General features: G+C 41.7%; 1 protein-coding gene across 3 annotated transcripts; it reads left to right on the top strand.

The window, feature by feature from the left end:
* The first annotated feature begins 127 nt into the window (after positions 1-127).
* Positions 128-6,389, top strand: slc25a47a (solute carrier family 25 member 47a). Of its 3 annotated transcripts, none has more exons than XM_035617878.2 (6): positions 128-605; positions 1,003-1,046; positions 1,214-1,285; positions 1,609-1,788; positions 2,044-2,308; positions 3,170-6,389. In XM_035617878.2, exons 4-6 carry the CDS (start codon positions 1,630-1,632, stop codon positions 3,481-3,483), a joined length of 738 nt encoding a protein of 245 aa, XP_035473771.1. In that variant the 5' UTR covers positions 128-605; positions 1,003-1,046; positions 1,214-1,285; positions 1,609-1,629; the 3' UTR covers positions 3,484-6,389. The 3 variants fall into 3 exon arrangements, with proteins under 3 accessions (XP_035473771.1, XP_035473770.1, XP_035473769.1); XM_035617877.2 differs by having other exon boundaries at positions 128-731; XM_035617876.2 differs by having other exon boundaries at positions 128-731; positions 969-1,046.
* The last annotated feature ends 14,196 nt before the right edge of the window (positions 6,390-20,585 follow it).

Here is a 20,585-nt window from a genome sequence, read left to right as displayed (position 1 = left end):
GGAGCAGCAAGCTAGGACGGGGGCGGGGATTGCCGGCGTCGTATCGATCTTCTGTCCAATCAGAGCCGAGAGGTAACGCCGACACCCGCTTCCTGCACACAGTCGTCGTCATCCATTGGCTGCCTACTGGCAAGGGCTCCCAAAGTCGAAGTGCGTCACGAGTACCGTGTGATGTTTTGCTTATGAATGGACGGTGCAGAGAGCCTCGCGCGAGCAGATAAGAGGCAATTTTATCAACAAAATAGGGGAATTTTTTTAAAGCTTATCGACAGCTATCACAATCCATTCATAAATACGTAACTTCAACAAATGATGTCATATGATATGATGCAATACGCCTAAAGAGTAATGTTTATACGGTTTTAAAAAGTGTCATTTCATTGTGTAGACTAGTATAAGCTGAAACAGAAAGAAATCGTTTTTTGTTCCTCTGTGTTATTCTAGTATATTGTCAATTATCTCTCAAGTTATACGGTGCATCTTTCGGCCAACCTTCGACCAAAACCGGAAGCAATGAGGTCGGCCGACGCTGATTGGCTGACAGCGTTACACGCCTCTGACTCACGTCACGCGACGTCATACGTAACAGCGGCACACCGATGAAGGTTAGTTATGTGTGTGTTCGGCACGTCAGAGGGAAGAATGGACACACACATGTGACATCTCTCCGCGGGGCCCGCCACCATCTGATAACATGCATATCGCCGATTTCGTGTCCGGATCATTTGCAGGTAATAGCTGCAGCGCCAGATTAGCCAGCTTGGGGATTTATGTAGTGTCAACACGAGGTGGATGCTGCAGTGTTTGCTAAATGGCTAAGCTAGCTTCTGTGTGTGTATGGCGCTATAACTGTGTCCCAGCATATGAGGAGATTACGTGTACATTTTCAAACGATGTCAGCGACGCATGATTCCACAAGTTGTATTTACAGCCCCATATAACCTTGAGCATCGCTGTGTCTGTGTAAGTCCTTGTCGCTCTCTTTCCTCTGTAAACACGCAGGGGCTTGTGGAGTGGCCGTGGGCTACCCCCTCGACACCGTGAAGGTAAGTGGGAACTATTTGAAACACTCCACATTACCATGTGACAAATTGACATGTTATTATTATTTCTAATATTATTATTATTAGAATATTCCCAGCTTGGGAAAAATAAAGTATCTATCTATCTATTATTATTTTATTTTTTTACATGATATTCGTAATCTTTGTAGGTCCGGATCCAGACCCAGAAACAGTTTGCTGGAATATGGCATTGTGCTGCCACAACATTTTCAAAAGAAGGGGTAAATGGAATTGGTTTAGTCAAATTCAGTCACCTTCTATGCAAATGCTGATACTTGCTGTCTTCCTCCTCTATAACCAACTGCTTGAATTATTATTAGTTATTGATTTGAATGCTTAAACCCAATTAAGGGAACACAGTTGCTTCGTCATCAGACATTATTCGGGGTATTTGAAATTCATTACCTTTCATTTGCAATTGAATGCCAGTTAGCCTCAGATAAGAAGTTAAGCCAGCCAAAGTGCTTAAAAAAAAATGGTGTAAAGTTTTTGGTATGTTTTTTCACTACTACTCACTGTTCTCTCTCTTTTTTTCTTCATCAAGGTGCATGGCTTCTTCAAAGGCATGTCCACACCCATGGCCACAATCTCTATGACTTCCTCCGTGGTATTTGGTACATACAGGAACTGCTTGCAGTGTCTCAGCCAGTTACGTGGGGGCGGTGGTGGTCCGAACAGCAAAATAGAAGTCTTCCTGTCTGGCTTGGTGGCGGGTACAGCTCAGGTGATGGTGGCAATTTTATGAACTGAACCGAAAAGTGTTTGACTCACGTGACCTCAATAATGTGTTTCATTTCACCTTCAAATTGTTTTCATGTGTATTAGTCATGAGAAATGAAGGGGCTGCTTCACCGAAAAAAAACAAGCCAAAAATACATTTTAGCTTTAATTCCCTGTTGTGTACAGCCTCACAGATAGTTTTAGCTTTATTTGTCCAGGTTGTGAGATATCTGAGTGTACTCCTATCTACCTCCCACAGATTTCAGTGATGGCTCCAGGTGACATTGTGAAAGTTCGACTGCAGTGTCAGACAGAGTCCAAGCGAGGAGGAAGCAACATGCGCAAACCGAAATACCGTGGTCCAGTTCACTGTCTGCTGCGCATTATTAAAGAGGAGGGTTTCCTGGGGCTGTACAAAGGAGCTCTTCCGCTTATGCTCAGAGACGCGCCGTCATTTGCCATGTACTTTTTGACTTATTCCATTATTTGTGAATGGCTAACAGATCATGGCAAGAAAAGACCAGGTGAGTCGAGAGCCCTGTTCATACCTGGCATTTACACGCGTCCTGGGTGATCTGAACACAAATGCATAGCTCTAAGTACAGAGTATGGCCCCATTTTTTTTTGCATGCATGCACATGCATCCTGGGCCAGTTTCATAATGAACCAAAAATAATATATAATCCAAACACATCAATTTAAATTTATTTGTTACTCTCTTTCTCTCTCACTGTCTCTGACACACACAAACCCATTGACGTCGGACACATCTGTCGTTGTCCGACTGGCCTAAAACAACAACATTATTTGGTCTTTGCAAACACAAATGATGTTCTTGTTGATTTGCATACAGAGCGGAGAAGTGAGATCTGATCACATGTGGGACACATCTGTCGTTGTCCGACTGGCCTAAAAACAACAACATTATTTGGTCTTTGCAAACACAAATGATGTTCTTGTTGATTTGCATACACAGTGGAGAAGTGAGATCTGATCACAAGTGGTCACTTGAGATGCACGTGGCGACGCATTCTAATGCCTGATGTCAAGTGACATACTCAGAACTGTCCACCTGTCATCTAACCGTCTGGTTCTTTGTTTTCTGTCTTTTGGGAAAAGTTGCTTGAGTGGTTGACGTTTCTGGGCATGACTCCTCTTGCATGCTGATCCACCGCATATCAAGCTTTACGCATGTTTTCAATAACAGCTTCAAATGGTCTGATTAATTGTTTAAAAATAACCATTGGTCACGTTTATTATTATATTATATCTAATAATAAATAGACAGCATCCCTGAAAATCTAATTATTTAATCACCAAGACAAATTTAACATTTTAAAAGTAAATGTATCCCTTTAACGCCAGTGTCTTTTCATTTTGTCCAGATTGGAGCGGTGTAATGCTGGCTGGTGGAGTAGCAGGAATATCAGGTTGGACTGTAGGAACACCCATGGACGTGATCAAGGCTCGTTTGCAGATGGACGGCGCCCGGGAGACAAAGCGGTACCGAGGTTTTTTGCACTGCGTGACTGACACAGTGCGGGTGGAAGGCGTCGGGGTTTTCTTCAGAAGCTTAGGCATCAACTGTGTGCGCGCTTTCCCCGTTGGGGTTGTCGTGTTCTTTACATATGAGGTCCTCACCGGTTTCCTCCGAGCCAGACCAGACAGTGTTGACACGCCTCGGCTGGGGTTAGAATAGTATTGACTGCTCATCATGTTCTGTTATGCAGTTTGTCTCTCTGTGTTTAGTATATGTGTGTTTTATCGACATGCATGGTGGTTGCAAAGACATTTATAAGACAAATATGTCTGTTGCATTGCAATATTTTTATACTATTGATAGCTGTTAGTATACATCATAAAAATGTCCATTTAATCTTCCTTGCACATATAATATTCAGCTAGTGAGGGTAATATATCCTAATATGCTCAGGGGAAACTTGTTAGTAATTGGCACTGCTGATATCAGATGTTGGACTATGCAGTAGCCAAACACTAGATGGCCCCCCTGGCCTTTTCTGGGGGGGTTTCTTCAAGGGGTTTTTTCTGTTCATGACAAGAAAATCGTCTGCATGACTGGTGTCGTTTTCACCAGAGCAGCAGCAGTGAACCAAGAAACTGCAATACTTATAGAATTTAAGTTGCACTGGACTGAACTCAAGAAGAACCTGGATGTAGAATTTTATGAATGAGCTTCGGTACGCACAATTATGAAAGCATGAAACCCATGAGCTCAGAATGAATACAAATTGTAATTTGTAAATCAAAATGAGTGAATATGTGCTTTCAAGTGTCAAACATATATGTGGCCTAATATTAGGAAATATTCAAATATCTGAGTTTTAGCTAGTTACATTTTTCATAACTGGGAGGAACTGTTACTTTCACAGTAAAATAATCTCAATCGATACACAAAACTGTTGACTTCATCGGCCCAGTATCGATAAAATTGAGATTGCACACATCGGACATATCCATGTGCTGTGCTGCTTCATGAACCGTGAAGCTGTATCGCCATCTAGTGTGCAAGTAGGACACTACCTTGCTAATGTCATCCACATTGGTGTCTGCAAATCTACCTTTGCTCACACCAAGACTATACTGATGTGTGGCTCTATTACATATGTATCTAAACGATGCTCTTGATGGCTCTAGTTACTGGAAATCATATTGTTAACTTTACTTTTGACTTGTCTTTAAATTTCTGCAACATGCCCACGTTTGGTTATGATTTTAATTTATTTTGTGTGTGATACAGTATCTACAAGTTGGCGGCTGCTTAAATGATTACATGAAAATATGTAACTTTGTGACTTTCATTTTAACTTGAGTCAGCCGTTATTTTGAAGGTATGCAAAAATGGTCAGTGTAACAATAGATATCTGAGTAGACAACTTAAATTACACAACTTCAAACCTCAAAAACTGTTCACGCCGTTTTATCTGATTTGAGGTGAACCATGCAGGAACTGTTTGTTACTGTTTTTCCATAAAATCTCAAACCTAACTTGCTTTCTAACAAAAAACTACTGGCAAAGTATTGATCATTACAACTGATTTAATGGTTTAAACTTAATATAGCCCGCTGTAGCTGAAAGATCGGTTCAGTAACTGTACACTGAATGAATTTAGATATAACCCCTGGGTGAGATCCCAGGGATTATATCTTGAACACGGCAGCCACCTCTTCCAGTTAGATGGACAAACAATTAAGTAATTAACTGAATCCGATTATCCCACACGCAATATCAAGTGGAATCCAGGGAACATTTTGAGAAGTGATTGAGCGACTCACCACTGCTCCTGCTGGCGCGCAGACATTACTACTGCAATCATTCCGTCCCCCTTTTACTCTTTCTGTATTTGGGGTCTTGTGGTGAGAACCAATGTTTTCATCTGTTTTACATGTGTAATCGGCCCGTGTTCATTCCACCATGGGGGCACTAAAGGCCTATTCTAAAGAACTCAACTGTAATGATTTAATTGCCTGATGGCTAACAGATTTACTCAGTGGATGGAGTGGGGTGGTGTTGGGTGAGAACCCAGGAGATCTGTTTTCAGTCAGTGCTGTGGCAAGCCTTTGTATTACATGCCGTAAACAAGAACAAACTAAAAACAAAAGGCTCTGTTTGCATATTTGTTGCCTCTCGTTGTGTATCTGCAAATGCACTTGTGCATATCACCAACTCTCTTACAGACAATGTATTAAACTGCAAAACGGATGATTCATAAAACCTGAGTTGTTTATTTTATTATTACTTACTGGTGACCCAGCAAAACAATTCTTAAAGTTCTGTATAGTTCGAATACACTGATCTGCGCGGGTTTGGCCCTATAGAAAACATTGCAGGGCCCGCTGAGTCTGAATGCTTTAATTTCAGTTCCAAACCAGTGATGGGTTTCATGACCATGGTTTCAGTCTTGTGAAAAGCGCTCTATAAATCCAATGTATTATTATTATTATGACGGGATTTTCCATAATGGGATACTTGCTGAAATCCTAGGAATCACGGGCTGTACTGTGAAACAAGAACACCACTGAATGTTGCCTTTGTTAGCCCCTTTAATTAAGCCCTGCATTTATTTCCCCTTATGCAACAGCAGTAAACAACTATGCAAGCATTTAAAGATCTCCCTCAATTAAGTTGCAGCTAGTTTGGTTGTGAAACGGCCAGCGGAGTGACACCTTTTTTACAACTGCTCTTGATTTATTTGTTTGCTGTATTTGCTGTCCTCGGTATAAAGCAAGAAACCCCTGTTATATTCGCCATTGATCAAAAAGGCCTGTTTCTTACCTGGATTACTACAGTTTCGGACCATCTACAGACAACTGAAACAAGTTTGACTGCAAGATAATAGCGCTACTAACCGACAAAGCAGATCATGCGACAGATTATTATCACAGTTGTGACTCTTGTGTTCATTGATAAGGAAATCAGAGGGGTGAGTTCTAGCATAACTTCCATCAGAAGATGCTCGTCAGCTCATTGTGGGATTTGTTGGGTTTTCCCTGTAATATTGTAATATTGACCTCACTATGTAAAGTGCATTGAGACAATGTATGTTGTGATATGGCACTAAACAAATAAAATTGAATTGAATAGAATAGAGGAGCCTTTCATGTCTTTCAGCCGTGCATCACTGTGTCTGCTCATATGCTGTTTATCCAGGGATGGAAGCCTGGGTTGCCCTCATTAAAAGTCCCTAATTGTTAAGAGGCACATGCCATGCACAGTCATGTAAAGCAAGAACAAAAGTCATTCAGAATAACTTTCATAATAGCATAATTACTAACTCCACAGTAGTGCTGAAACGCATAAATCACGGTTTGCATGAGTCAGTCATCGAGTGATGGGTGTTCACATAATGTCTGCAAAGCTTCAGTTTGTTGTCAGAATCGGTCCTTGGTAACTACCACTTGGGCCCCCTTTCAACTATTGCTGTTTGGGCTATTTTGGGAGCTCTGCGCTCCCCTGTTAGTGACGTGTGCTGCTGGGTAAATTTGCAGCTCCGGCGGCCTGGGCCTGCAACCTCAGACAGCATCAATCGGGAGAATAGGAAATACGACACGGACATGAGTGGGGTTTAACAGGAAATGGTCTTGTCGGAAAATAAAAAATAGACATTCAATATGAGTATTAATTCAGTCCAATAGAAATAGATGGAAAAAACTGTCTTTATTAGAGAATCTGAACCCTTTAAATTGGATAAAGGGAGAAGAAAATCCGCTTGCATGAAATGAGGTAGATGACGGATGTATTCATGAGGAAAAACAAACTCCACTTGTGGTTGATGACTAACAGTTGGAGGGAGGATTGATAGGTGAGGATGGAGGTGGAAGAGTGGGGGCGCTATTGTCCTTCCTCGACTGGAACTAACGCGGCAAAAGGAAGGAGACAAGGACACAACTGAGTCAGTCTGTTTGATGCTCAGTGCATGTTGTGCTTGATAATGTGTGTCCGCGTAAAAACAAAAATAATCCCTTTAAAATAAGCCTTTAAATTAATATTCAACATTCAGTTACACAAAAAAAGGACATTAGGAAATCATAGGAATCATTACTCACTCTCACGTCGCGGGAACAGTAATAAAGCTTTTTATAAATGGACAACTAATTGTACAATAATATGAGTCGACATTAATTAAGTTATTTGATATTTTAGTGGGAGATAAAAGGAGGAATTTTAAAAAGAATTTACAAATGAAAGTGTAAGCCATCAATGAATACTTCACATGAAAAGGGGAATTTCCAAAAACGAGTACAATGGAGCAATTCATTGAACGTAAAAAATGTATTAGAAAAAAGCAGTTTAAAAGACAATATAAAGAAATGGATAATGTGCATTTCCATTTTCCCACTGCTTTTTCATTTTCCCATTGGCTATTCGACTTGCTGAGTCATATAGATTCTACCTTTAGACTCTCCATGACACTTTGGGCCTTGCTCTGGTGAAACAAGAAAAAAAACTATCTGCAAATTGGCCACTGGATGTGAGAAGCTCTCTGATATGGTTGGAGGGTTTAGGGATAATCTGATAATCTGATTTTAACCAATCAGAAAGTTGGCCTGCTTTGTATTTTTTGTATATCCCTTTTTAATTTAAAGTATGTATTGATGGATTCATACTGTGTTCATCTGTAAATTCATTTTACAATTCCTTTAAAATATCATTATTTATTTGAATTTTTTGAATTTAGTCTTTATGTATAGATCAATACATTCATTTGTAAATAACTATTTTTGTTGGATTCATTCAACTTTAAAAGCTCCATTACTGTTTCCACAAACCTTGTGGTCCTCCATAGTTTCCATGGTAAATCCTCAGCTCCTTTGATTTGATCCTCGGCTCTCTTTATTTAATCCTCAGCTCTTTGTATTCATCCAATAGAGTTTTGTTTACGTGGGTAGTCTAACTGAGATCAAGATCAGTCAACACATACGCACACACACGCACCGAGAGACACACTGATTAAGGCGATTAGATATATCAGCAAGAGAAAAAAAGAAACTGTCCTCAAAAGAATGAGTTTCTTTCACTCCGAGATGAGTTGTTCCAAAATTGAGGCGCACTGGACTGAAAAGCAGCCTTCGTTAGTGAGCTGCCTTGGTCATAAACTGTGAAATGAAATCTGTCTAATTAGGCTGTGAAAAATAATTGACGCAAAAACCAACGCAGGCTTAGAAACAACAAAGCATCGTTCTTCCTCCCGAGGAGTATACATACATCGCAAGTGATGATGTTAGTGGTGTACTTTCTGCCAAACCAATTTCAGACTAGAGCTTTAAGAGCACATAATTGCAGACTATTATAACGCTCACCGTTTTCACTGTCAGCCACAGCGGTAACGGCAATGACACTAAAGAGGGGCCACAAGCTGGCACACTGTACAGAGTCAATTGCGGGAGATTCCATTCGGAGGCTTTCACCTTTCTGTACATTTCTCAGCATGCCAGAGATTTGGTGTGAAATTATTTGCAATTCCTACAGGGAATTGGAAAACTTAAATTAGCCACAAGCTACAAAAAAAATGGTCTAGTACATATTGTACAGTACTATGACCAGGTAGAAACCTTGACTGGTGTGACGTGGGATGATTAACCCCCTAACTCCAGAAAGGAACGGTGTGTGCTGAGCAACATTTATAGGAACTTTCACAAGCAGCAATGTACAGACTATACAGGCCAGCAGTAATTTAGGTCACCAGTGTCACCTACTTTTATACACTCGCCCGCCCATAGGTGCAATGTCTGTGGGTGCTGGGGAACCAGGGGCACCAACTGTGAATACCCAAGAGAAAATCATTGTCCAGTAAGATCAAAAGAAGACTGCACTCAATGTACAGCAGAGTTTTAACTGTGATCATAAAAAAAAAAGTTGCTGTTTCTACTTTTAACACTTCTGGTGGTTGGTGCATTAGTGTCTAGATCAGATGTGCTGTATATGGCCCATTGCAGTTATTCTAATACAGTTCAACTGGGAAAGACCCAAATTAACATGAATGCAGAAACTTTATTTAATAAAGACATTGGCGTTGTAAAATGGAATTAGATATATATATCATTATATTTTTATTAATGTTCAGTGAATATATTTGCAAATTCACAAAATGTCGATGCTGAATGTATCATCAAACTGTTCACTGACGCTGTGTTTCATTTGTTTCCCCCACAGTGTCCGCTTATATAAGCCCTGAGGCACAATGGATGTTTTTATTTTATGTCTGTGATTATGTTTAGACACTCAGAGCACATGGTAAAGACTGTGTGAAGATAATGGTCTTGACTAAATATAGAAAAAGTCAACATTGACTTAAAGCACATGACTGGATGTGCGTATGTTCTCAGTTTAACTGAAACCACAAACCAAGTGCTCCTAGGGTCATGGAGTGGCGTCTGAGACCCTGTTGGCTCACACCTTTGGCTCAGATTTCGATTTTTTACCATTTGGTGGCTGCAAACGCACCATTTAGCAACACCCCGTGAATTGTGGCGAGGAAAAGCCAGATATTTTCAAACCGAGGCTGTTTTAAATGTGAAGTAATGCATTGTGCCCGTTAACAACCACACCACAAAATAATGATTTATTCTTTATATTTTATGAAATATGAAAAGGAAATAGAAGCTTGGGCGACCCACTGTGGCTATTCTAGCCAGTCGGCTTATGTCAGTGGTAGGTATAGCTGTGGATCGGATGTGCTTCACGTTCCATGTCAGGATTTTGTCACCAGAAAAGAGACAAATCATAATGAAGCGTGAACGTACACACTTATTATACAGCCAGCCTGAGATCCCAGAGGAAACCTCAGACAGGGTGTTGACACCAGTGGCTGTGGAGCAATAGAGAGACAACATAGGTGAGGTGGTTGGGTGAAAGTAAAAACCCAGGCCAAGGACCCCGGTGAAATCCATCGCGGAGAGGTGGAGCCTCAGTGACGGTTGGCTTCCTGCTTGAATTTGCGCTAAAAGCTTCATTGGCTTCAAACAATTCAACCTTTGTGTGAAGGTGATCTAGTGATTCCTCCAACTGACGTTTTTATGTGACAGGCCTGAGTGCTACCTAAGGGTTGACTAAGTACACTAAAGGTCTTGAGATGCTGTAAAGTTAACTTGTGGTCCTGTACGTGTAGGTGACGAGCTCACATGATGAGCTGCGCTGAATTAAAATCTTTAGCCACATTGCTGTCGGGAGTGTTGTTTTATTTTTAATTTTTCCAATGTTTCATACACAGCCTTGCTGGGCGGTGAGATCCAGCACAACAACACCAGAAGCGGAGGGTGGTTGTTTCTTAGAATAAGAAATCTACTAAAACTGATTTAGCAAATTGTTAATTTCATTGCTCCACTTGGTTTGGATATCAGCCGAGACCGATTTCACCCGGGTGGCTGGAGATAACCAGACGGGGTTAAGGTCACCCATAATAAGCGGCTCAGAGGATCCATAAATTGACCATAAATTCCTAATCTTCTGCAGAGCTTGCTTAATTGTAGAAGTCGGGGAGTAACGGCCAACGAGAGCGACGTGAGAATTCCCTTCTGCACAAATGTCTCCATTAACCTATTCACTGCAGAGGAGTTGAGTACAGCACACTATCTCCTTTCTCAAAAGACAGAACGTCACGTCCGCATTCGGTCCCTCGGGCACCAAGCTAGTTTCTGGAGGGATGGAAATGTCTGATGCTGTTGTATTTAATTATTATTATTAATTATTAATTATTATTATTTATTTAATCCCATGTATTTGCTCCATTTTGGGGTATAAGCTTCTTGTGATGAATTTAATTTTGTTCTAGACAGTGATTTTTAAATACTATTAATTTGCAACAGTGAATGTCTTTTTACAGAAAACTTGAAATTGCATTCCTTACATTTTTACTCATTTTCAGTGAACATATCTGCAAATTCACAAAATGTCGATGCTGAATGTATCATCAAACTGTTCACTGACGCTGTGTTTCATTTGTTTCCCCCACAGTGTCCGCTTATATAAGCCCTGAGGCACAATGGATGTTTTTATTTTATGTCTGTGATTATGTTTAGACACTCAGAGCACATGGTAAAGACTGTGTGAAGATAATGGTCTTGATTAAATATAGAAAAAGTCAACATTGACTTAAAGCACATGACTGGATGTGCGTACCTTCTCATAGTTTAACTGAAACCACAAACCAAGTGCTCCTAGGGTCATGGAGTGGCTTCTGAGTCCCTGTTGGCTCACACCTTTCCGTTGTACAGTGCAGTTAATAGCATGAATAGCACACGCAGGGGTCCCCTGACTGGAACTGATTCCCTCTCACTGCCACTTGGAGACAGCCCCAACGGATAAGGTTGCACGTTAGTGTGGCTCCAACGTTCAAGTCAGTCGCCGACATATGTCTGTCTACACAGCCCAGATGCCACAGACAATGTATGTTGGTTTAGCTTTTTACTTATCTGATAATAATGATACTACCTTTAGAGCTTTTCGAAACAAGTTACAAAGCACTTTACACGGAATTAAGAAGAGAAGCACCAAGATAAAGACAAAACAAGCGAGTTTTAAATAGTGGGTTTTTAAAAAGTCACGTGAAAGAAGAAAGTGGCTTGGCTTGCCTTATCTCCCGGGGCAGGTCGGTCCATAACTGAGGGGCCAAACATAAAAGGCTTGGTTCACCTTTAGTTTTAAGGTTAGACCAATGAATGGCCAGGACTGACCTACCAGAGGATCTCAGGTTGCACACAGGCTCATGGACGGGGGGTCAGGAGGTCAGCTGTGTATGCTGGAGCTAGCCCCCTACGAGCCTTCTGGGAGCCAATCAGGTGATTTTAAAACCGGTGGGACGTGTTCCCTCCTGTTCGACCTGGTTACGAGTCCGGCTGATTAACATGATGAAGTGCCAGCAGTAATGTAACACTTAAGAACGAAAGACTGTTACGTTACGTGCAGACATAATCCTCTTTTAGTTCTTGTGAACTGTTCAGCCTAAGTCAGTCATTTGATCTCATGCACAGGATAAAAGGGCCGAGCCAGAGGCAGACACGGAGGGAGGGCGGCCAGTCAAGAAGCAGCTATGTAGAATGGGGATGTTCCCCAAAACAGGTCCCAGGTAAATGAGGCTTCAGTTAGCAGGATAAAAACTAAACTAATTAGTGGTTGTCGAGCCGCCAAAAATAACACACGGATCAAGGCTGAAAATTGAATCTATCATCATTGTAATTCAGGCTAAAAATAATACAGTCTGTTATTCAGGGTCAATCGGGTCAATGGAGGCCTGCTGCAGAATTAAAGATCTTTAATTTACTTTAACACGACTTTCCCCGGCTGCTGCAATAGCATTGGCTTCACAACCAGACAGCCAGAGAGCCCACAGCAGCAGGCAGAGGGCGAAGGAGCCCACACTACTCCTGTATAGACGTTTTTTTCACAGCCGACATATTGAGTTGAGTCAAATGAGCAAAAGCACAAGTGGAATTTATCAGATTAAAGATGGCTGCCACCCACTCGGGTGAGCCAGATCCAGCACCCTGGTATAGAGCTCGCTCGCTCATCGACATGGCAGAGTGGGATATTTAATGGAATGGAGCCACTGTTTATGTTAGTAATTACAGTCCACCAGTGCTTTTGACATGTGAGCATGTCAGCCGCGATTACGGGGCCTTCTGATGAGTAATACCGATGAGGAGTCTTCATAGAAGCAGCTGCTGCAGGAACATCGCCGACCAGCCTGTGTTTAAAGAAACAGCGCACGTGTTGTGCTTGGGGAAGCGACCTGAATTGAACCGAGCAAGGGTCGGCGGAGTGCATGAAGAAGTAGGAAGAAAATGTGCGAGGAAGATGGAACATTTGCGCAGAAGCGCAGAGAGCGAAAACACAGCAGCAAGCGAAGAGGACACACAATGACTGGGAGAGCGTGGGCGGGGGTGGGAAGAAAGAGCGGGGGAAAAACAGATAGGTATGTACGTGAGGTGAATGGAGCGAGCCGTCACACAGCACTGGGAGCGAGCGTCGAAGCAGCCTCGATGCTGGCATCCCCGATCGCATACTCTCCCTGACAGCCTGGTGCTTCTCGGAGGGTTCGCGTCAGGTCAGCCGCTCACAAGCATGCAGAAGATTCTCGACTCTGACGTCACGTTGGCCGGAGAAAAACCAAGGGGACGCAAACCCAAAATATTCAAGCCATGTGTTCAAACCAGATATTTTCTCTGGACATTCTCAGCATCTTAACACTTAAGAATGTGCTCACACTTTATAAGACAAGGAAGTTATGACATAGTCTGGCATCAGACTGCAGATTTGCACCGTACACTAAGTTAAGTTCGTATCCTGTAAATGTAATGGGTTTTTTTTTTGTGCAGCTCAAACACGAAAAAAGTTTGTAGGCGTGAAGAGTTATCACATTATAGCGTAAACTTCAGCAGACAGATGTTCCTCATTATACTTTTGAGGAATAAAGCATAAGCCTTTTTTTTATTTCCAACAAATATTGTTATCCCATTTCATAAAAAAATATATTTACTGTACATTCTACCAATGCAATAGCAGATCGATATTGAGAGACGTGAGCTTCTGGTACCTCTGGTACTCCACTAATTATCATCCACATATTATCATCACAATGTGGGAACATTTTCAATGAACACAAAAGTCACAACATGTTGATACCCCAAAAACATCCACCGTCAATAAATAAAAAATGTTGACATTGCTGAACTGGGCACGGTATCAGGGAGCCCCTGTTCCAGAGCCTACATCTAACAAGTGATCGCTAAACCCGTCGTTCCTTGGCCTCTGTTGCAGCATTAAATTTTTTTCTTTGCAATGCTTGTTGCAATGTTTTTAGACTTTTTTTTTCAAATTGTGGGGGCCAAGTGAAAACTGTTTTTTCCTAAATGTTTCACTCTCTCTCTCTCTGTAGAAACGTGGTGATTGGTCAGAATTCACAATTGTATAATTGTTGTGATAACTACATCGTGGAGGGACTGACATGGATGCAAAACAACCACAAAGAGTATTTGTAGTTGTAGAATGGTGGATGGTGGGATTTCTGTGCCCAGTGGCCTGTTGTCTCCAAATCCATCCATTAGTTTTGCTTCATCAATATCTGCTTATGGAAAAATAAAGCACGATTTAGCATCCGTACTCAAGGCCCTTTGATATTGACCTTTTTCCCAGCAGAAATGTAGGCATGTCACAGCAGGAAAAGCACCTCTGTAAATAATAAAATGAATGGTGGCTGAATTCCATTCAGCTGTTTCAGTTTCAGGGTCATGATGTTGTTCATATTACTCTCACACTGTTGTATCTTACAGGGACACTTGAACTGAACACAACCATTGTTGATGTTATCAGTAACACCTACTATGACTTAGGGGAAAGGTTGTGGTCCTGGTTTGCATAAATATTGAAAAACTCAACAGTGGCATGTTAATTTTATTCATATTTAAATTAAACTACAATATTTCCCTAATTTTAACCAATGTTCTTTCATTGCCTCAGCCTTACCGCACATGGGAACCAGGATGCCATCCCCAAAAGCAGTTATGTTTCTGAAGAAGTGTATTTGGCAAAACAAATGAAATAAATCTCATTTCTAGGACATATGATTGACAGTTGAATCATGACAAGAAGAGATCCAGCATTGATCATATACCTAAAACAACCTATAAACGATTTGCAATGCAGTTTTCTTGAATTATATCAAACTAGAAATCCTTAAGATCATTAACATATGTGACTACTAGATATTTTCAATCTTGGCATTGAGCCAGTGCACATATTTTACAGGTTTTGTTCAATCCATAAAACTGGTTCTGCTGTATAATGGCAGGACACAGAGGAAACACTGTAATGTGGTGCTGTCATGTTTAACTAACAACCATCATCATCATCATAAAGGATAACCCATCACATGGCCACGATAGTTATAGAATAATTGAATTGTGCATGTTCTTGCACAATGTGTTCCTCTTGAGATGAACCCTCGGGTCTGTACCGGTTCCTGTCCTCAGTGACTCAAAGCTTTACAGAGTTCAGAGAATACATTTCATTTACATGGTGAAAGGAATTCAAACAACGAGCTGCAGGCAATGATTTCAAGTTTGACAAAGAAATAAACCTTAAATGAACCTACAGATTAAACAGACAGTCCATTATTAGGAGGTTAATCCCTCCTTGGTAAATGTTCAACATGACAAAATCAAGTAATGCTCGAATTCAATAAGCCTGGGGATTATTTACGTAGAGATCAGGAGAATAAATAACAATGTCTAACAAGTTAACATGACCAAAGTGATGTCTATACAGCACATGGACTGTGCCCTTAAAAATGTTTAAACAATAGCGCCTGCGCCTGTCTCAAACATTTGGAATTTGAGGGAATTTGAGGATCATTTCAAGCGCTCAGCTGTGGTTAACTTCATAATACAATTCTGATAATCAATTGATTTATTTTCTAACATCATTTCCCTGGTTTTTCCAAAAACTTATCACAGGCCCACACTCAGACTATGAGTGCGATCCGGACGAAATGTCGCTGGCAGTTGGTTGCCCTTTCGCGCCACAAAGGCTACAAATTGAAGCAGCGACTCCAGGCATCATGTAGCAACTACACACCGATATTGAGAAGAGATGCGTCACGATCTGTGTGATTCCGCTAAGCAGGTAATTGATTGCAGCATGGTGCGAGGGCTCGGATCAAGGAAAAACCTCCAGAGTGTTTACAAGTTGGGAAAAGCAGAGACAAACGGTCGCAGTCAGGCTGAAAATGGTTTGATAATCACCAGCTGGACACACACTTAATCCAACAGCGTCTGCCCCGAATTAAAGTTATCTCAAGTTTGGTACTGAGCAGCAGGGATCCTGTTTGGGGCTCTGTGTTGTTTGTGTGAGCGACTGGAAGAGTCAGGGAGTTCGTTTGAAGAAACGCGCCGCCGCGGAAGAAAAGCCAAGCAAGTCAAATTAGGTCTGCGGTCATGTTAGGATTTGTAACGTCTCAATCAGCATTCTGAAATGCAGTAAAAGAACCTCCCATGCTGTGGAATGAGTACACCGTCTACCCTGGGCTGTACATACAGAGGGCGAGCGCACTGTTGCCTCACACGATCCTCCATTTCAGTCTCCTGCGGCGCGTTTCCACGTTTCTCCCGGTGGGTCTCCTCCAGCTGCCTACGGTTTCCCAATATGGTCCAAACATGCCAATGTGGATGAAGTGGAGAAGGTCTGTCGATGTGAAGGCTTCCGAGGACTTCACTTCTACACCTGCTTATCCAGTGCAGTCTTCACCCAAGCCTTTGCACTGGATAAGCAAGTATAGACAATGTAGTGGCCTGTGTGTGTGTGTGTGTGTGTGTGTGTGTGTGTGTGTGTGTGTGTGAGCTGTATTGTCCATATAGTATCTCTTAACATCACTTGTTTGTGTACAGTTGCGGCGAATTACAAGTTTAGTTGACAGTGTGCTCTTGTAACGTCACTAAATCAAGTATTTAAAGCTAAAATCACTTCAAATTCCTTCGCTGCCTCTAACATCTACTATATGTGCAATAAATATCGTACAGTTCCAACCAGGCAGGGAGAACGGTTTTTCGCTCACTGTGAAAAGAGGAGCAGAACGGGTGAGGGGACCGGGGCGATTTGCTGCACTCACATGAACTCTGTGATTCCAGCAACGCTCAGGAGGACACTGGGCTTCTTGACAAAGAAGCCTTGTGTCCTTTTGGAGGAGCGCATGAGGCCGCAACCTTTTGTTTCCCTCGGGGGCAGCTCGGAACCCATGTTTGAAGCAGACCTCCACTCAACATCGAAAATAAAAGTCTGGACCCAATTAGTTTGCAGAGCATATCAGATCCACGGCAAACGCTTCTGTTCGTGGCGCTCAATTGTACATTGTTGGCACGGGACAGCAGTGGCGTATTTTCTCGTTAGGACATACATTTTGTGAGTTGTACATTCCCATGCATCTTTTGCCACCTCGCAGGGGTCAGCTGTTCGTTCACTGGGCCGTTCATTAATTCGTGGGCATGCTCGACTCCAGAAAAAGAAAGCAGAGAAAGTTATTCAAAATCAAAACACAACTGTATGTTCACATTCCATGACCAAGACGGAGCAGTTAGGGAAAATAAATTGTATTGTTTCCTGCCCCTCACTCGATACATAAATAAACAATAAAACTACTCACCATCAGTTGAGAAAACTTCACGTCACATTTATTCTGAACTGAAAGATATTTATACAATCCTTGAAATCATTCCAAACTGACAAACACATCTGCTTTAAGATTTTTTCCATAGATGCTTGTATGAAATTTTCTTCTATGGTCCTGATCCTCTGAACTAAAAACTAATTGCAATTTATTTCAAAATTTGCGGTGATGCGTTTTTCTTGATAAATAACGGCTAATGTCTAATGTCAACTCAACTGAACATTTAACTTTCAATTTCATTTTAAGATTTATTTTTGTACAACATTTTTTTTAGCACACTTGAAAATCGTCTAGTAAGTAAAGCAGGTTTTTTTGTCACATTTTGCAAAGTGGAATAACCGTTGTTATTATCACGGTGTCTGGAAAAACACCTGTATGAACAAGAAAGACTGAAAATATCGGATTTTGGTTTGATTACCAAGTCAACAGTATTTTCTCACTTTTTTTGATCCCGTCACATCTGTTCTTTTTTAAATTTTGCTACAAAAAGGATCCAATTTCAATTTCACATACACTACAATACTTCCTACTTTACACATTTCCAGACACTTTCTACCTGCCCAGCATGATGTTTTTCTTTTCTGACTGAGCTGTGACAATTCCTATATTATAATATAGCTCTTTCCTGAACTAAAAACTACTATTATGCAGTTGTTGTTTTTTTAATATTTAAAATCGTTAACCTAAGTTAACAAGTCAATACAAGTGCTGATTTCTTTTCTTCTGTTACAGGTTTAAGAATTAAAATCACTCCCTGAAACGTAACAAAATCATCCTTCCATTCATACTACAAAGGAATCCCCAGATACGAATGACTGCTTATGTCAAAACTATATAATTTCCATCCTTAAAGCCTTCAAACAATATTTCACAAAGGATTTTGTAACTGAAGTTGGAAGTTTTCATTCCAACGAAACCGCACACTGGAGTTCCCATGGCCCATCGAGGCCTTGAACTGCACATATAGAGGATGTACGTTGGCAAGGTTAATGGGTGACATTCCTCTGGAGGCCAATTTTCATTTTCAGATAATGGCGCCCTGATTATTTACAAGACCTTTGCTCTCTTTTGGGTCTTTGTTGTGTTCTAGTTGACTAACTCACAAAGTAAAGCCGGAGAATGAAAGAAAAAAAAAAAAGGGCAACTGGAGTGCAGCTGAACTCAATGATATAATGATATAAAGCGTTGTTACATCAAATAATGAAAAATAACTTCAGAACAGAAGAGAGATGTCCGAACTGCATGCAAAGCTTTGTGTTCAGTCTTTTGTCGCTGTGAACTGACTGAAGTTGTACAGAGCGGCTGTGACTCAGGAGGTAGAGTCGGTTGTCCATCAACCTGAAGGTCGGCGGTTCAATCCCAGCAATCCCTCGGGCCGCTTGCCGATGTGTCCTTGGGCAAGACACTGCCTCTGACGGCTCATCCAACTGTGCATGAATGTGACAGAAAAAGCGCCGTCAACAGCTCTTTGATAGTATCAAACAGCGGCGTTTTCAGAAACGGGGCCTTGAAAGCAGCTGTCAGGACCTCCGTAACTTTGTGGTGTCACAAAAGTTGTATGGCCCCAGAAAATGTGTGGCTGTTCATTTGTCGAGATAAGAAATAGTCCCTCATAGCATTTACCACTGACTTACTGAAGGGTGTTGTGTTTTTGGTTTAGCAGCCCTCAGTTCCATGGAGTCTTCCTCCATGGATCAGCGAATTAAATAAAGAGAAATGGATGCTCACCCACTGTTGTGGAATTTCCGTCTATCCTCCCCTAAGAAACTCTTAAGACGAGTCTTCTCGGGCAGCAAGCAAGGTCATCTTATCTATGGCAAGATGAAACAATCATGGAGCAGCTGATGTCTCACTCGCGGTGTCATAGTCGTGGGGAGATGACGGCATCATATCACTAAATACACTACAGAGACTGGGGATGGTCAGACTATCTTGTGACGCCGCACACTGTGAACCTGTTGATCTGTGTAGCGAACCGAAGTCTCCTCAATATTGAGCTCTTACAATAAATTCTTCTGCTTAAGACAGCCACGGTTTCCGTCTCCCTGAATCATCATCCACACCATCAATTATTCCATTTCACCCACCACTACAAGATACGTAGACTACATTTTTTCTCTTCCTGCCGAGAATTCTGAGAACATCTGCGGGAAACAAAAGACACATTGAAATCCAACTGCTGTCCCATCCCTTTCTGTTTTTCCCTGGAGTAGGCCAGCAGAGGAGACTGACATTGTTGAAAGTGCTGCGACATAGACGCAAGAGACGTCTGTTCCTTTCTCAATTGAGTTGCTGGCGTTTCTCGAGTGTCCCAAGTTTCGGTAATGACTGTCGAAGTCATGCGCACCACCGTGCGTCCCGGTCTCCCTCGACTGACAACATCGGCCAAGGCAAACAGACCACAATCAAAGCACTTGAAGTTTAACTGAGGTCGGTCACTGAGCCCAAGACGAAAAAAATGACAGATGTGTCAGATCATAAAAAAATATGCATTATTGGTATGCATGCTGTTTTGCCGCAAATTGACACCATCCGGTCCCGTCAGAGCACATCACCTTTGCTGATAGCACAGACATCAGTCACATGAAGCCTGGCATCACGCTGCCTGGACTCTTTGTCCCTGCTGCCTTTGAAAATAGAACTGACTGACAATTTGAATAATTTAACATAAAATGAAATGATTCCTACACCAGCTCGACTTGCAATTTCAGACTGTTGCTAGTGTTGCCTGCTGTTTAATGGGTTTTAGTCTTCACGTTTCCGTCGGCCTGAGGCCTCTGAGCCAACCAGCTGTGCGTGTGGTCCGCTGGCCGTGCCTGGCTTCAGGGCTGCTCCGCAATGCACCAGTCATGTGGTGGATGCTTCCTGTCTGTCTCGGTGTCTGTGCCGTAACCTCTGATGTGTACGGCTTGATTGTAACGCACAGGCGTTATTGGGGTATATCGGGCCTCACTTTAATTAACAGCATTTGAAAAGCTAATGAGTGTGGGAGGAAAAGGCCTGATTGATTTTCTCATCCTCACCCACATTATTATTTCTGGATCCAAACAAAAGGCCCCAGTAAACATTGGTCTGTACATTTTCATCAGCAGAAAGAGAAATAAATGAATGAGCTGTCACTTGTGGT

This window comes from Scophthalmus maximus, chromosome 18 (assembly GCF_022379125.1).
Source record: "Scophthalmus maximus strain ysfricsl-2021 chromosome 18, ASM2237912v1, whole genome shotgun sequence".
Lineage (NCBI taxonomy): Eukaryota > Metazoa > Chordata > Actinopteri > Pleuronectiformes > Scophthalmidae > Scophthalmus > Scophthalmus maximus.
Note: the sequence above shows the minus strand (reverse complement) of the source record. Positions and strands in the feature narration are given on the sequence as shown.

Coding starts and splice junctions, on each gene's coding strand:
- slc25a47a (XM_035617876.2), top strand. CDS start 600: ATGAAGGTTAGTTATGTGTGTGTTCGGCACGTCAGAGGGAAGAATGGA. Junction 1,047..1,213: donor ACCCCCTCGACACCGTGAAG/GTAAGTGGGAAC, acceptor TAATCTTTGTAG/GTCCGGATCCAGACCCAGAA. Junction 1,789..2,043: donor TGGTGGCGGGTACAGCTCAG/GTGATGGTGGCA, acceptor TACCTCCCACAG/ATTTCAGTGATGGCTCCAGG.